Source organism: Sceloporus occidentalis, unplaced genomic scaffold, assembly GCF_023333645.1.
Source record: "Sceloporus occidentalis isolate IW3139 unplaced genomic scaffold, rSceOcc1.0.p SCAF_2, whole genome shotgun sequence".
In the NCBI taxonomy this organism is placed as follows: Eukaryota; Metazoa; Chordata; class Lepidosauria; order Squamata; family Phrynosomatidae; genus Sceloporus; species Sceloporus occidentalis.
The window spans coordinates 81,519,617-81,538,186 of NW_028316982.1; the positions used below are offsets into that span (position 1 = coordinate 81,519,617).

Genomic DNA, 18,570 nt, shown 5'->3' on the forward strand with positions numbered 1-18,570 from the left:
TTTTGATAATAACCTAGAAGACTACAACATAAAAACTGACAGGACATCTGAGATAAATGGTATTTATATGATACAAGGAGGCATACCAATATGAAATAAAGTCCGCAAAGCTGAACTGCATAAAAAGATACAGAGAGAAGAAGGTGTTTCAGCTACATAGAGCCATAAAGTCAAAAAGTAAAACAGAATTCATAACAAGTCTACAAAAATGGGAGGAGGATGCAAGTAGATGTCAAAGTAAGGGATGAAGAAGTATCTGTAAAATTCAAACCATATTGCTACTTTTGCTGTAGCACTGAAAACCTCTGTGCATGCCACTATAGCATTCTGAAAATGCTATCAGAGGTGTCTTTGAGATTATCTAGAAATCAAATGATTTCGAACTGACTTTCAAAAGTGTATTCAGTCATATTCAAGCCCCAATGATTGCAGCTGAAGTTTGCCCTTTCTTCCTCAAAAGATTTGCTAATTAGCACATCCTTGATTTTTTTTAAATGGTAAATTATCTTATTCATTTATATCTTGTATTTTAGTTCTATAACAAAATTAATAGTCTTGTAAAAAAAATTAGAACATTAAATATCTACTAAAGCTCTTCACAAGCCTGAGGACAGAACAGCAGCTAGATGACTCCATGCATTTCTGAATTTAATTTTAAGTTCACTTCTGCTTCTAATCAAACATATCCTCTCTCTAACTTGACAGGGCTGCTAACTTCAAACTAATCTACATGAAGGTTTGTTGCATGTCCATTTGATCTTCTATGTTGCTGGAATTCATAAGACATGACTGCTCATATGAGAAAGAGCAGCTTTAAGTATTATTGCTCCCGTTAGCTAAGGGCTTTTTTAAACAAAAAAAATCATGCAGTATTGTAAATCTATAATTCAAAGAAATGTTCACTGTCCTCACTTGCACTTTTGTGAATTATTTCTTCCTAAATTATTACATGCTGACGTAAAAGTTGCAAGAAACTGTTCATTCAAATTCCATATATTTATTTTATAAAAGTAATGTCTGAAACTCTGGGAATTTAACATTGTTAATCTATATTTCAGTGATGAAGGAAGGCCATGATGGTATGATCATGATGACTAATTTTGTTGCTTGGCCAGCTGAATATACTAGCATACTGGGAAGAGAATGAACAGTCTTCAGTACATATAAAGGCATCCATTGTTGCACATGCCTTCTTAAAAGTTGGATCTTAATCTCTCAATTTCTGCAGTATACATTTTGGAAGGCTGCAAGTCTGTACACAATAAAGTGCTTCATTCTGGAAGACACATGACTCCATCAGTTATTCAAGCACATGTTTGGCACTGGGTGAAAGAACAGAACTTACTTAAGTCAAACATTCTGAAGCTTGATATGTCTTTTAAACCATACCTGGTTTAATGTAACATCTTTTAGATTGTTTTCACTATTATATTATATTATATTATATTATATTATATTATATTATATTGACTTGGAACCATTACCGTATATACTTGTGTATAAGTCTTCCTCCTGTATAAGTCAAAAGCAGTTTTGGGGGCCAAAATCATGGATTTTGATACCACCCATAATAGGTCCAGGGTCAAACACTAGGGCATGTTACAAAAGATCTAAAGGGAGAAACAAAGCACCATTTCCCTCCCTACTTCTCCCTCTCTGGACCTCTCCCAAGGGTCATAGGCTCGGCATGGAAAATGGGGAAACAGACCTTGGCACACACATTCTCCCTCCCTCCTTCCCTCCCTCTCTCTCTCTTCCCTTTACCAAAAGCATCTCCAAGGCTCATGGCTTGCAAAATGGGGTAGAACCCCCCCCCCCTCTGTCCTTCACCCTGAGTATTTTCAAGGCTCGTGGCTTGCAAAAGGGGGGATAGACTCTCTCTCTCTCTCTCTCTCTCTCTCTCTCTCTCTCTCTCTCCTCTTCACCCCCAGGATTTCCAAAACTCATGGCTTGCAAGGGGGGCAGACCTCTCTCTATTTCTCTCTCTCTTCCCTTCACTCCCAGGATTTCCAAGGCTCATGGCTTGCAAAGGGGTGGACAAGCCTGGGCATACTTTCTCTCTGTGTCCCTTGCTGTTTGTTAGCTCTGGCTGCAAGGGAAGGCTGAGGGATAACAGAGAGAGAGAGAGAGAGAGGAGTGCACGCCGGGACTCAAATGGGGAGCTGTTTAAAGATCCCTCGCTACAGAGGAAGATGGGCACTTCTTTTAGGAACTTTATAAGAAGTATTAACTTATTGCCCCGTATATAAGTCTACCCATGATTTTGGAGTTCATTTGGGGGCATAAATTTCTTGACTTATAGCCGAGTATATATGGCATTCAGGAATGTTAAAGAAGAAAGTACAAAGACAGGCTTACTGCTGAATAAAAAGCAAACAAAAATAATGACCAAGTAGGATCTAAATAAATTCAACCTAGATAACAAGGAAATTGAAATAAAGACTCCCTTCGTCTTGGATGAAATATTGACCAGAACAGAGAGTGCAGTCAAGAAATCAGAAGAAGACTAGGAATGGGAAGGGCAACTATGAAAGAGCTAGATAAGATCCTAAAGAACAATGATATAAAACTGAACACTAACGTTAAAATCATCCAAGCCATTGTATTCGCCATCACCAAATATGGATGTGAGAGCTAGATAGTGAAGAAACCAGATAGGAGAAAAAACAACTCATTTGAGATGTGGTGCTAGAGAGGAGTGCTGAGGATACCACAGACACCACAAAGACAAACAAATGGGTCCTAGAACCAATGAGGCCTAAACTCTCCATGGAAGCCAAGATGACAAAACTGAGGCTGTTGTATTTTAGCCACATCATGAGAAGGCATGACTCATTAGAAAAGACAATAATGCTAGGAAAGATAGAAGGTAGTAGAAAGAGAAGACTGCATGCTAGATGGCTCAATCAGGGATGTCACAGGCCTGAATTTACAAGACCTAAGCAGAGCAGTAGAGGATGGGGGTCTCAGGGATGTTTCATCTACAGGGTCGCAGTGAGTTGTGTGTGGTTGACCCAGAGGCAGTTAACAACAGTAACAAATATTAACATTGCTAAACTATATCCTGGAATTTGTTCTGATATACTGTATCCAACATTTTGGATGGTAACCCATGCCAAAACATGAGACACATGTATTCAAAGAAAATTCTCATAGCTGAGGTTCTCAAAACACATGGGCTATATACCAGCTTGTTTGTAACTGTGCATTTTCCCAGCAATATAACTAGATAACAAATGCAAAACAAACACATGGATTACCTTTTAACTCATGGTTAACACAGTACATAATGACACTTTTTTTCTCCAATTAAAGTAGGCATTGGTGTATCTGGTGCATCCAATGGTGCATCCAATTCCCAATGTTCAAACTTCATCTAGATTATTTGAGCAGACTCTGTGCCAAAAAAACTGGTAAAAGCTTAGAAACAAACAAAATTTCACTTCTACCATTTCAAGAACTTGGCTTATCTTAATATCTTAATACTGATAATACTCATAGTGTGAAAAGCTGTGAAGTACTGGGGGAGGGGGGATATTTTTCTCAAGCATTTATGTGATACCTTGTTCTCTGTCTTTGATCTAAAAAGCATTCAGATTTTTTGGGAGGATGCTCAGTTTATCACGCAGAACACTTCTGAAATACAGCACACTCCCAGTGTAAAGAAAACAGTCCACATCATGAGAGCACAAAATGCTGAAAACATCTTCTCTTCCCAATGACTTATGGTTCTCTTTATGATAATTTATGCTCATTTAAACACAAACAAATCTGAATTTGGCCCTTTGGGAGACTAAAGATAAAATCTATCTTAGGACCTATCCTTAAAACTCTGTTCTCCAAGCATTCCACCATGATGTTGCTAGAAGTTCTTTAAGCCCATGTAAGAAAGTTCACTTCTTTCTTGACAAATGTACCTTTTGAAAATTTACAGCTGTGATTAGGAGCTGGGCTTCTGATGGGCACACAAATGGCTGCTTTACCTCCTCAGTATTTAATTTGTGCAAACAAAAGCTGCCACATGTGGAAAATATGCCCCCAAAGTAGTAATTGGAATGCAATTAACATTTCTAGAACACTGGGATGTGAAAAGCCATACCCGCATGCAGCAGATAGAAGCCCAATATTAAGTTGCTGAGTACACTGCATATGATGAAACTCCCATTTTCATTCAGTTTCATGGAGATGAAACAATGTCCCTGCTTACGATTTTAATACGTGCCTGATTAGAATATTTTGTGCAACAGTTGGCAACAGATGCAAGAAGCATGTCTGCCAACTTCCACTTCCAAATCTGTGCGCCTTGCTGTATGTTATTAGCCAGCACAATTAACAGGCCATGAAGTGTTCTGCCTGTTGCCATATTAGATCATAGATTTAAGAAGAGAAAGAATGTGTTTATTCAATCTGTGTTTTCACTGTGTCGAATTTTCAGATATGCAAACAATACATCCAAGTCTTCCTCATTCTCGCTCATGTTCCAGACCAAAAATGACACTGAAATGAAATCATTTTAATAGTATCATGCTTTTGAGGCATTAAATATGATGCTAGCTTAGGTCTGAAAGGAACATGTGGAGACTATTGTATGCTGTGTTTGAGATATTGCAAAAGTCACTTACTGCACAATCATAAACAAATCTACACAATTATTGTGTATTTTTATTGACAATGTTTTGCACTGAAGTGACATATTATTCAAGATCTACTCATAGTTTGACTATGAAATATACTCATTAGTTATAATCTAGGACTCATGAATGGTCATAACACTCATATAGGTCTTAACTACCCGTATTTAAAATGAGTTCTCTTCACAGACTGGAATTGGAATGTACTAAACTAGTTTGTTGTTGTTGTGTGCCTTCAAGGTGTTTCTGACCTATACTGACCCTAACATGAACCTATTGTGAAGTTTTCTTGGCAAGTTAATTCAGATAGGGTTTGCCATTGCCATCCTCTCAGGCTGAGAGTAATCTGATGTGGGGAATCAGTCCTTTTTGTATCAAATGTATCATTTGTGCACACTAGCTACAACTTTTTTTCTTGGAAACCCTCTGTGGATTCTATGGAAGACTAGGACTCAGAACAATGGATGTGCAGTACAGGAAAAAGATTGCACCTGAACATTAGGGAGAACTTCCTGGGAGTAAGAGCTGTTCGACAGTGGAACACACTCCTTCAGAGGGTGGTGCAATCTCCTTCTTTGGAGGTCTTTAAACAGAGGCTGGATGCCCATCTGTCAGGAGTGCTTTGGTTCTGTATTCCTGCATGGCAGGGGGTTGGACTGGATGGCCCTTGTAGTTTCTTCCAACCTCTATAATTCTATGACTGGCATCCAACAACTCATGGACCAACATCAGTCCACAGACCAACAATTTGAGCAGCACTGCCCTGAACTATTCAGCATTTGAAGTTTTCTTTCTTGTTACAGATCAGAGGGGCAGCTTTTTACGACATCTAAAGTAGTAAATCAGAAATTCTGTGCAGCTATGCACCACTGGCAATGCTAGCAGTAGTGGAAGCAGAAACATCAACAAGATAAGGAAAAGGGAAAAGATGGGGGGAAGCATTTTGAGTTAGGGAGCCTCCAAAGGTAGAGAGAAGCAAGCCTCTGTGCGTCACAAATGTGTTCCAATAGGAAACAGCTGATTCAGCAAGACAGTCATCTCTGTCCTCTGGGACAAAAACCGTTTATCTAATTCTACATGAGAATCAAATTGTTAGTGCAGTTTGCTTTTGCTCAATCCCACTGGGAAGTGCAAGACTTTGCCTCCTTCTGTCCGGGAAAGCTGCCAACAGACACCTGATAAGAGTGTGCCAGGCAATGGTAAACAAAAGCAAGGCTTTACTGCAGCAAAGAAACAGTTCCGAATACCAGTCCAGTGTCCGATAGAGCAAAACCAAAAGCCAGTCCAGGGTTCCAGAGGACAGTTCCACAAGTCCAGTCCAGAGTCAATAGTGCCAGAGAATAGATCAACGAGTCTGGTCCAAGGTCAAGAGGTCTAGGTCTATCCAAGGTCTAGTAAGAAAGGAGTCCGGCAACAAAGTCCGAGGGATCAGAGAGAGCAGCTTTCACCACAGGAATGCATACAGACTCTGACAAAGAGGCTCAGCGTCTGCCAGGTGTTTATATCAGGCCAGCTCCTTATCGCAGCTGCTGGGTGATTAATGAGCGTTTCTCAGCTAACCTTCGGGAACATCGAAGGCACGCCCTTTCAGTCCTTCTTTGGTTGAAGGTAGGTACCACAGTATCTTCATCCTCTATGTCTCCCAGGCCTGGAACCTCTGCTAGGGAAAGGCTGGGCTGCTGAGCCACAGAGTCCACTGGAGGTGATACAACCAGGCTAGGGCCTGGCTGAGCCAATTCTCCAGGAGCTTGGAGAGTAGAGCTGGGACCTGGCAGGGCAGACCTGGGGCCTGGCTCAGCCTCAGGTTCCCCCTGCACCTGAGAGGCCAAGTTCTCCTCCAAATCCTCCGAATCCTCCTCGTGACTGGCCATGACATCTTCTTCCTCTGCTGCTGAGTTCAGTGCAAACTACTTATGCACTTTGAACTCTGTTTTCATCAAGTGAAGTAAGTTGAGGACAAAGGGGGAAAGCGGGAAGAGAAGACAATGAGACATTTTAAAAGCTGCTGAAAAAGTGGGATGGCAAAGGATTGATCTCAACAGTTCCTGCCAAATCAGGACAGCTAGAGCATATATCATGGAATCATAGAGTTGGAAGGGATCCCAAAGGCTATTAGTTCAACCCCCTGCCATAGACAGCTAAACCATTCCTCCAATTGTCACACCACTTGTTTTCTCCAAAGGTTAAAACTAGCATACTAGTTGACCTCTCAGTCATCAATATTATAATTGAGTTAATATATAAAGTTGCCAAACTTGCAGCCCATCAGTATATGAACAGAATATGAATTAGGCCAAGTGTCGGCAGTGAATAACTGCAAGCTTCAGGCCTACCTTAAACAAATAATGTGCTGTAAGAAATATGTTTAATGGACTAGTTTACCTAAACCCATTAAAATTAGGTATAACAGCAGTTCAATAAATGGAGCTTTTTTTTTTAAAGGTAAGAGCTCTTGAAGCAAATAAAATGGATGGCTTCAAGCCTCTGTTGATCTCAGCACTTGTTTAGTGTTCTTTTTCTTGAGTTTATCTGATTCTGGAACCAACCTGCAAGACTGGTGTTGTTCTGCATTTTGCCCATATCTCCTTAGTATGTATGGTAACTACAGCTGTAAGTGCTCCAAATGACAATTTATTCAAAGTTGGCTTTGACTTGCTAAATATACATAAGAATAATTAGCAGTGGGACTGGAATGATAAAAAATAAATAAAGAGGTCCTTTATGGAATAAGGGAGAGGTAGGGTGGTTGCCTTCAGATGCAATATAGGGTATTTCTTCCACTATTAATCAGTTCTTAAGCATTCCCTCAGAACTATTTAAATTAATTGCATAAAATGTTGACGCAGTTAACAAATGTTTTGTTATATGCTTACTCCATGTGCAAACTGGCCGTTTTGTTTTAATATTTCAGGTGCATTTTTTCTCTCTCTTAAACTAACACTGATAGCATGCTGATCATATTATGAATTCTACATGCCAGCTATGTTGCCTTGAAGCATTGTAAGAGAATACAGTCGGCCCTTCTTATACACGGATTTTTTATACACAGATTCAAGCATACACTGTTTGAAATGTTCCCCAAAAGTATACATTTCAAATATCAAACCTTGATTTTCCATTTTTTATAAGGAACACCAATTTGCTATGTCATTATATTTAATGAGACTTGAGCATACACAGATTTTGTTATACACGGGAGATCTTGGAACCAAACCCCAGCGTATAACAAGGGTCCACTGTAAAGAAAAATATGTTAAGAACTGAATCGCAGATAGGCTTCCCATATCCTGCCTGGGGGCGGGACTTTCCCGATTTGGGGCGGGTCTGCACGGTCCCGCCCCGGTTTGGCCCCGCCCCCGGGACTCCCCCCCCAGCGAGTCCTACAGGCTTGGCTGGGGCTTGGAGGACATCTGTCTTCCAAGCCCCAGCCATGCCCAGGGGGCTCCTCCGTGATCGTGGAGTCCTCCAGGCTTGGCTGGGGCTTGGAGGACGTCTGTCTTCTAAGCCCCAGCCATGCCCTGGGGGCTCCTCCGTGATCGTGGAGCCCTCCAGGCTTGGCTGGGGCTTGGAGGACGTCTGTCTTCCAAGCCCCAGCCATGCCCTGGGGGCTCCTCCGCGATCGCGGAGTCCTCCAGGCTTGGCTGGGGCTTGGAGGACGTCTGTCTTCCAAGCCCCAGCCATGGTCTTCTTCATCTTCTTTCTCCTCATCTTCTTCTCCATCTCTTCTTCTCCTCCTCCTCTTCCTCCCCTTCTTCCTCCCCTTCTTCCTCTTCCTTCTTCCTCCCTTTCCTCCTCTTCTTCATCTTCTTTATCCTCCTCTTCTTCTCCATCTCTTCTTCTTCTCCTCCTCCTCCTCCCCTTCTTCCTCCTCCTCTTCTTCTTCTCCTCTTTCTCCTCCTCTGCCTTTTCCACTCTTCCTCCTCTTCAATGCCCAAATATGCTTTTTGAAATGGGGGGGGGGGGGAGGTTAGCCAGAAAGGGAAGTACATTTCTGCCATCTGTCTAGGAATAATGCCAAAATGTCCTCCATTTTGATCATGCCTAAGAAACATGCATTTATATTAACATTTTTTAAAAAATCATCAATTTTTTTTGCGTGTCCTCCATTTTTAAAAAAAATGTGTCCTACATTTGAAAATTTTGTCCTACTTTTGTCCTACATTTGTCCCAGTTTGGAGGTCCAGAATTATGGCAACCCTAATCGCAGAAGTACACATGCTTACCAAGATGTAAGATTTTCATCTATCAGCAGTGACACTGATGAATCAGCAGATACTCATCCTACTCTGTTATGTAAACTTCACACTCCATTAATGTAATCTAGATTTCAATTTCTGTATGATAATCAATTAATCAAACATATAATTGCATTAGATAGTTCCATGGGCACTTGCTTTACATATTTCATCATATTCCAAAAATAAATAGATGTTTTACAAGAACTGTATTGTAGAGCACTATTTACACCATAAGGCATATGCTCCTTTAAACCACATGCTATGTGTCACGACATTTCACAAGAGATTCATCTTGCCACAATTATGTTAGTAAAAAGAACACAGAAACATACTAGTTTGGGAGCATTCAATTATTGCACATATCTGAAATAGCATCGAAGTGCTGTTTTTGTCATTGACGGTCCCTCTTGCTTTCTTCCATATTCCTCCTTAACCTCTCCCTCTTGCCCTATGCCCAGTGTGCCTTTCAATTTTTTAAACTTTTAATGAAGTTCTGGAGTTATGCTAATGCAATTTAATTTTTAAAAGAAAAGAACCAAGAAAACAGTGAGGGGGAGAGAGGATGGAAGAAGAGCTGGGGCAATGACACCATGTGAGTGCCAATATTGGAACTGCCACATCTGTGGACAACAGCCTTATTGGGAGCTTATTGACAGGTTTTTCCCATCCGTAAAATGGGACACTCTAATGCTTCACAGACACAACAACAATGAGACAGAGACCATGTTGTGTGATAAAGATTTTCAAAAATGCTATTTTCCAACTTCAGTTGAGATTTAAAAGCCTCGTGACAATGTCATAAGTGAGACCTAATACAGAGATGTACATGAAGAGATATCTAAAACAGTGCCTTTGAAGCTATCTGGTATGGGGAATTTGTGGAACCTGACAAAGTTTTTTTCTTCTAGTCAAGCACTTTTTTCCTTTCAGTCTACTAGACATCAGTACCTTATTTCTGACCTTTGATTTCAAATGTTCCTTTCTTTCCTAGAAATTTGGCAGGGAATACCATGTGATGGCTTATGGGCCAGCACTGGTCTACTGAAGCCTCTGAGTACCACTGCTCTAGAATACTGTAAATGATAATGAGCTCTACTCCTAGTTTATCAAAGAGAAACACTTTCAGCAATAAGGACCAGGTGTTCCATTGTCCTCTTTTTTCAAAATCTAAACAGTCAAAATCTCAGGTTCTTCTAGTTAGTTCCCTCTAAATAACTGTGACTAAGCAGGGATTCATTGGCTTTTCAAAGGTTGTTCAACCAATTTCAAAATAGAAGGAGTACTCTTCTGGTCTAAAGAACCACATTTTAGCAGTGCTCCTGGTTTTGTTTGTTTGTTTGTTTGTTTTGTGTTGTTTTTTGTGGACTGAGCTTCAGTTTGTTGTGCTTATCCAGCCCATTACTGTAGATAGGCACCCAAAGCCTCACCTGGATCTGTAAAGAAGGGGAGACAAAAATCTGTGTGTCATCAGTACAGTGATGATAACATACTCCAAATCTGTGAATAATCCCATTTAGCTCCAAATCGCTGAATGATCCCATTTAGCAACATTATATAGATGTTGAAAAGTAGTGGGGATAACATTAAACATTTTAGAAACCTGGGCAAACATACCATGGGGTCAAGCAGACATCTAGCAGGACCACCTTTCTCAAAATTAAAATCCAGGTAAGAGTGGAACTGCTGCAAAACATTTCCACCCAGGTCCAGCTGTGATGGCCTTTTCAAATGGTGGATAATATTGAACGCCATCAAGAGGTCAGTGAGAATAAAAAGGCTTGCATTTCCCCTATCTTCCACTTGACAGAGGTAAACTCACAGAGTAACCAAGACTGTTTCAGTGCCAAAACTAGGCCTAAAAACCAAGCTTAGAAAATCAGTCCATTCAAGAGAGCCTGGATATGATCACTCACCATGCACTTGAGCGTACAACCCCCAAGCAGACATTTGCAATTCATATAATTACAATCTCTCAAGTCCAGTTATGTGTTCTGTGGGTGGCTAAACTATTGTCTCCTTTAATGAGGCTGTAAGTAAATATTCCCTTGTTTTAAAAACCAGTCTCCCCTTCTTGCCTTATGTAATCATCTATAAGAATACAGACTACACACTCAGCCAAACTATGAACTTTGTCAGGCTCCACAAACTCAAATCTATCCAAAAGAAAACTAGACAATATATATACACTTTTATAGGTTTTATCGGGGGGGGGGGGTGTCAGAAACTGGGTCACAATTTTGCCCTTAAAATGTCCTGCAAACATGTCACAGCATACAACTGATGGTTCTCCTGTGTCACCATTAGTAACTGTATAAGTTCACAATAGGTCAAAAAAACTCCAGCCGATGTCTTTGAGAGTGGACTATGGTGATGGAATTTCTTCTTTACCAACATAAGTGCTGCAGAGGAGGCTCAGTGGTGAGCTCTTACAAGTGACCCATTATATTACCTCTGGGTTTTCCTCAGCTTGTATTCTACATATGTACGTCAGGCCATTTTTAAAGAAACTTTTACTGGGTGTGCATTTTCTCATTCAAAAGATGCAAGTGTGGAAGCTTCTTCAATATAGACTAAGTACAAACTGTTTTTCTTTTTAAGGAAAAAAAGAAAGAAAGAATACAGCTTTGCAGATACATGCACTCAAGCTATTAGCCTAGCAATTTATATTTTAGTTTAGACAACAGCATTGACACTTTAGATAATTTTGTTAGTACTGAGCAGAAAGCAGTACTGGTAAACCACTTCTGAATGCCTTATTACCTTGAAAAGCCTATGAGGAGATTAGTCTGCTCACCTACCAATAAATTAAAGAAGAAAAATCCCTATTATCCTAAAAACCAAGCCTTGAAAAACTTGTTAAACAAAGCTACTTTTCTGGAATTACAAAAATATGTGTTTGGGGTTATTATTATTTTGCTTTGTTTTGCAATAAAGAAAGTATTGCAACAATTATGTAGAACACACAATAAGAACTAAAACCATGGAATCCTCTAATTTAAGACTGTAAATTAATTGTTCCAAGATTTGACAGGATGGAAAAGAAAATATTCATTATTTCATTTTCATATTTTGTAATAAAAGAGCCATTTTTAACCTTCTTGCAAAGAAGCTACTCCCCTCTCCCCCCCCCCCCCAAAAAAAAACACCCTTGCATTTAGTCACAAGAGCTTACCAGTGATAAATGGACATCTTCCCCATCTCCTACTTTCTCTCTGCACAGAGAAGGTCCATTTTTCACAGAAAATGTAAGGGGTTTGATTTGTGCTAGGCTTCATTCCAGGGGCTACACTGTTTCAAAACTATATTGAATTGTTGATAATACAGTCCTTCCAAATATTCAAAGCCAGGCATACAAATAATGTGATCTAGAGGTCAGCATGGCATTATGGTTTGAGTGTTGGACTATGAATCTGGAGACCAGAGTTGGATTCCCTGCTCAGCCATGAAACCCAGGAGGTGATCTTGGGCAAGTCACATGCTCCCAGCCTCAGGGGAGGGCAATGGCAAAGGTCCTCTGAACAAATCATGCCCAGAAAACTCCATAATAGGATCTTAGGGACATCATAAGTCACTTTTTCAGTGACTACTTCATCCATTTCACTTCTCTGTTTGCAGGTCAGGGGCTCATGGATCTATCAGTGCAGTCAACCATGGATCACTTTCTGGACCTTTGGTGACCACAGGTTAGGACCCCCCAGCTAAACACAGATGGAACATACTATGCTGCTACCAGGATACTTGGTTATTAGATGGTCCAATTTGGTTACCTAATTGTATTGGGTTTCTATATCTGTGACTTTAATGACAGCATTAAATCTGCTGTTTTAGTAAACGTGCACAGAGGGCCTTCCAAATGCTAATTTTGCAGCTTAGCACAATGTGTAGTTCATGAAATAGAAATAAAGAAATGAGACTAATGTGGGAAAGTATCAGACCAACTGCATGGCTTTGGGCTTACATCTACTACTTGTGCTCACAACTTGTTTGTACTGTGTTCAGGATAATGAAGCAGGGCATGTAAAACACTAAAGCGGTACAACTCTTAGGCGGGATACAGACGGGCAGGGGAAGACGTCTTGGAGGTGTATTCTGCTGAATACGGAGCCTCCAGACCGCCCGCCCCGGGGGCGTGGCTCAGGTGTATGGGGCTTCCACATGGGGGGCAGTGAAGACGCCTCACCTGGGGCCGTTTCTGACCCGCAGTTTCCAAACTGCCACCTCGGAGGACGCTGCAAAGAGAGAGGCAGCTTCTGCACGGGCGGCCAAAAACGGGGCTTTTTTTTTCTTTTGCCGGCTGGCGGATGCGCAGCTGCGCAGCTGCGGCGCTCAGCAGCGGTGGCAGAAAGCTTATGTGCACATTTAAAGCGCCCAAGCCCCTTTAAAACTTTTTCCCTCGCCCTGCCCAAGAACAATAGTGGTCTCCTGCCAGCTGGTGATCAGCTGGTGTTGGCATCCTTGTCCGCTTGCACGTTGCCAATGTCACCAGCATCATGGATGCCTCCTCTCCTTTGGTCCCCGCGCTCTTGCTGAATCTGCAATGCACAGCCACAGCTGTCGCCGCTGCCACCGCTGCCCCCCCTGCCATCCCCCATTACCTCCCTTGTACATATGTAAATATTTACAGTTTTAGGGGTTTTTATTGTTAGGTGAAAATGGCACAGGAATGTGTGTAGGGGTTCACTTTAAATTCCAAACTTTCCCCGATTCTAGCAGCGCATGCGTACATGTTGCTCTAGGGTTAGGGTTAGGGTTAGGGTTAGGGTTAGGAATCTTAAAATGCGCTGCAGCTATGCTGCAGCTTCCACACCTGCATGACAGCTGACGCTGCAATTAAAGCCTGACTGCAAACTGCGCATGTTCCAGGACCCCGACTCATTATGTGACGCAGCAGACATGGAGCTTTTAAATGGGCAACTTAAATTAGCAGCGTAGCAATTCTGGCGTACCAGTGCAGCAGCTTACAGACAGAGCTGCGCAGCTGCGCATCATACAGAAAAGAAGCGGGGAAAAGCAGCACCTTTTTAATGCCGCTTCTTCCCGCTTGGGGCGTGCGGGCGGCGTGTTCATGGCGGCATTCAGGTAAGGGCCGTCTGAAGGCTCTACCTTCATGACGTCATGAACACACCCCTTTTTGCCCGTCTGTATCCCGCCTCAGCTACTGAATGTATGTTATGGACACATCAGACACCTGAGAAGTTCATAGTTCATATGTTTCTATTCTTATTTGACATAAAAGAAAAGAAAACTGTTCAGCAACAATAGCTTCTCAAGCCACCAATATGGCAAGTGTGATGCAGGTCAGCCAAGTATCAGGCCATTTCAAAAGCTAGTGGCAAGGAAGGGTTTCCTCCAGAAAGCCCAGTTTAAACATTCAATTGTGGGGAAGGACTTCAGCTGCTATCCCATACAACACAGAACCACAATACATGACAATGCTGTTGAAAAGCACTGAACCCAGGACAGAAGCCTGTGCACCCCTCTAGTCACTTCTCTCTAGGATGAAGAGGAGATATTCCTGAGCACCCTTTGGGCACCCTTTGGGCACCCTTTGGGTTCAGTCAGTCAACCAATTATAACTGGGTCACATGGTGAAGCAACAGCAGAGTGTGGTCAAGATGACAAAAGTTCTCCTTGAGAAAGGACACATAAGCTAGCAAGGGCAGTAGCAGTTTGCATTTGCCTGAGCCTACTGGGATAGGCAATAGTCCACCTCTCCGCTCCTCTCTTCCCTGCTAAGTTCATTGAATGCAAACTAGTTTCGCACTTTGAACTCAGTTTGCAGCAAGTGAAGCAAGACGAGTACAAAGGGGGGAAATGGGAGAAGGCGAGAGAAACCAGGAGGTTTTAAAACCAGCTGGAAAAAGTAGGCGGCCAGAAGATCTCTCTACTAAATCGGAACAATGGGAGGGTATGCTTACAGCTTGGTTGATTATTAATACAGTAGGATGCCGGGCACTGTTTGTCAGATGTTCAACAGGTGAGAAGGGACAGAAGTACAGGAAGCTTCACCTGTGAAACTGTTTGCCCTCCTAGCTGGTCAATAACACCAGAGAGGAGGAGAAAGATGGCAGCTGTAATTTTGCTGGCTTCTTGGCACACTACCCATATTAAAACACTGACTAACACCCCAGCCTCATGAAGACGCTCTTGGCCAGTTCCTCACATCTCCTTTCTGGTTCCTAGCCGGCACACACCACACTGTAAAACTCCTGCCACCATCCATATGGTTATCCACTTACCCTGGCCTTAGGCAACATCTTTCCTCCTACCTTTGTCCCTCAACAACCATAGTTTGAACTCAACCTGTCACCTCATCACCATATCCACAAGTATTGCATTTCTACTCTGCACCATGTCCACAAGTTTTGCATTTCTTCTCTGACAAAGACTAAACATCTCACAATACTACCATCCCCAAAGTTACACAGCATTGAGTGATGGCAGTTAAAGTGGTATGAAACTGGATTATTGCTGCAGTGCAGACACAGCCCAAGGTGATGCTTGTTCATAAGGGTCCAAGACACGCTGCAGAAATAATCCAGTTTGAGACTACTATAACTACCTGGCATCAATGCCACAGGAATTTTGGGAACTGTAGTTTTGTGAGACATTGAACCTTCTGTCAGAGAGCTCTGCTGCCACAACAAACTACAATTCCCAGGATTCCCTAGCCCTCAGCCAGGGCGGTCTCAAATTAAATTATTTCTGCAGTGTGCTTTAGACCAGAGTGAGTGAATTGCATTCCAGAACTGAGGGCAGTTGAGGGAAATAATGCTCCAAAACACACTGCAGAAATAACCCGGGTTGAGACCACTGCCCTGGCTGGGTGCTAGGGAATCCTGGGAACTGTAGTTTATTGTGGCACCAGAGGTCTCTGACAGAGAAAAAGGCTCAATGTATCCTAAAACTACAGTGGTAGAATTCAAAGATACAGCTGTTTGTGGAATCAATAGGTGGATAGAAGCACCTCTGTCGCACCTTTGAGACTCATTGAAAGAAAGATGTTGGCAACATGAGCTTAGACTTCGACCTACTTGCTCAGATGCTTTTGGTGGCGTGGAAAGCCAGGGACAGACATATAAGTGCCATAGGTATAGAATTCAAAGATAAAACCGTGTTAGTCTCTGGAATCAGTAGGTAGAAAGAACTAAGACGTTGGCAGCATGAGCTATTGTAGACTTCAGCCTACTTCCTGAGATGCTTTTGATGGAGTGGAAGGCCAGGGACAGACATATATATCCCATAGGTATAGAATACAATGATACATCTGTGGAATCAGTGTGTAGAGAGAACATGTAGCACCTTTAGGACTAACTGAATGAAAGAAGTTGGCTACATGAGCTTTCCTAGACTTCAGCCTACTTCCTCAGATGGGTTTGGAGACTACAGTTCCCAGAATTCCCTCGCATTGAGCCAGGGTAGCTAAAACGGCCTCAAAGTGGATTATATTTCTGCAGTGTGTACCTGAGGAGGAGGAGGAGGAGGCGACAGAGGCTTTGGGGCAGGTCCTTCTTGTCTGGCTCGCCTCACAACAAGCCACCTCCTTTCCACTCCACTTCCACTCCCTGCAAGAAGGAGCCTCCAGTGGGTTTCCCGCCGGCTGCTTGCTTTTGCCTCCCTTCCTCCTCCATTCTCACACACAAAGCTTGTGGGGTGGACTACTGGGATGCCAAGAAGGCTAAACAGGGGGGAAAGAAAGTGGCCAGGATGACCAGACACCTCCTCTGACTCTAAGAGAGACTCCAAAGCGTCCCCTATTTGGAGCAGAAGCATGGAATAGATATTTCCAGGAATGTTGTCCTCCATTCTGCGGTGCCCTTGTCCTCCTTTTAGGGTTAGTGGCCCCCCAACTGTGCTCTTTAAGGACTTTGGGACTTCAGCTCCCAGACTCCCAGGCTATTGGCCAACAATAGCTGAGGCATCTGGGAGTTGGAGTCCAAAAATCTCTTACAGGGCATAGTTTGAGGACCACTGGACTGTTAGGGTCGCCCTGGGCGAGGAGGCGCCCAAACTGCCCTTAGATTTTATTTTTTGGACTTCAGGTCCCAGAAGCCTCAGCCCTGGTGTCCAATTGCCTAGGATTCTGGGAGCTGAAGTCCTAAATCCTTTAAAAGAGCACAGTTTGGGGACCACTAACCCTAAAACAGTGTGCGCTTTTAAGAGATTTTGGACTTCAGCTCCCAGAAGCCTCAGCCCCGGTGTCTAATAGCCTGGGATTCTGGGAGCTGAAGTCCCAAATCCCTTAAAAGAGCACAGTTTGGGGGACCACTGGGCTGGAGCAAAAACCAGGCGGGACTTAGCTAAAGGGGGAATGTGGGAGATGTAGGTTTCTTTCCTCCCGGCGGCCAGCCGCCCCCTTTTGTTGCAGGACGTTGGAAAAGTCCTTCCACCAGGAGCACCTCTTTGCCAAAAGTCAAATGCTTGTTTGTAAACAAAGCCTTGCCCAACTTACCTTGAGCCCCAGCGGCTGGTGCAGAGAAGGAGCTGGTCAGGAAGAGGAGGCACAGGAGGCAGAGCTGGGCTGGAGGGAGACATAGTGCAGCGGCGGCAGCAGCAGCGGGGAGGCCTTGCTGGGACATCTCAGCCCCAAGGCTGCTGGAGCTGGAGCAAACCCTTCTTCACTTCAGCCAGTTAGGACTGCAAACTCTCAGGATGTGAATGGTTTCCTGCAGGCAAGGAACTCCCCAACCCCTCCTGCTCCTCCTGCAAAGGAGGAGGATGAGCTGGGCTTTGCTTTCATAGTATTAGTTTATTTTATTTTATTTATTGCAAACGCTTTGTCCTTTTTTATTATTATTAATTTTTTTCCTTTTTGTTTTTTGGCAAGCTCCCCTCGGATGACCGTGGCCAGCCCTGATCGTTCCTGAAAGGAGGAGGCAGCAGCAGGAGGCCTGTGTGAAAAAGTAACCCTTTGCCAACACTGGGATCCAGTTCTCGTTACAATGGAACAAATTATTGTCTGCTTGGCGTTGCCATGCTGGGTCCTAGCGCCTTTTTTGTGCTCCATAAAAGAAGATCAGAGTCCCCCCCCCCCCCATGAGACACAGAGAAAAGGGACTTGCCAATGTTTGAGTTCCTTTGGAAGGAGACTCGCTCATTTGGGATTCATTTTAAAACTGGCTGTAAAAATATATCTCTCTCCCCTCCAGCGAGGATGACTATTCTGTTTTGTCTCAAACGTCTCGCCTTCTCTTCTTGCCTCCTGTGGTTTTGCTGGGTGGCTCCTCCAAAAGGATTTTCTGGAGGGGAAAAGTGGCTTCTAACTTTGTAAAAAGGGAATCACCATCATCATCATCATCATTTGCTGTGTGGATCCAAAAGGATTTTTCTGGAGAAAAAAGTGGCTTCTAAACTTTGCAAAAAGGGTTGTTGTTGTTGTTGTTGTTGTTACTATTATTTACATTTTTGCAAAGTTAGAAGCCAGCCTTTTCTCTAGGAAAAAATGTTTGGAGCCACACAGCAACACCATGTGTAGCTCCGAAAGGATTTTTCCAGAGAAAAGGTGGGCATCTAACTTTGCAAAAAGGGAAATGTTGTTATTATTATAACATATATTATTAAAAATGTTGTTATTAAAAATCCTTTTGGAGCCACACAGGAAAACCATTCGAGACAAGAGATTATTTTATAATTATTATAATAATTATAATTATTTCTCCCAACATTGGGCCTCAAAGTGGAATAATTGTTTGGTGACATTA

General features: G+C 42.7%; 1 protein-coding gene across 1 annotated transcript in view; it reads right to left on the reverse strand.

Moving 5' to 3' along the window:
- ADAM12 (ADAM metallopeptidase domain 12) overlaps window positions 1-17,836 on the reverse strand; it is a 297,265-nt gene extending 279,429 nt beyond the window's left edge. Inside the window, exon 1 of the mRNA XM_089510130.1 lies at window positions 17,322-17,836. Coding sequence (XP_089366256.1) covers window positions 17,322-17,448 — 127 coding nt within the window. The 5' untranslated portion in view covers window positions 17,449-17,836. The remainder of the gene's footprint in view (window positions 1-17,321) is intronic.
- Window positions 17,837-18,570: the final 734 nt, after the last annotated feature.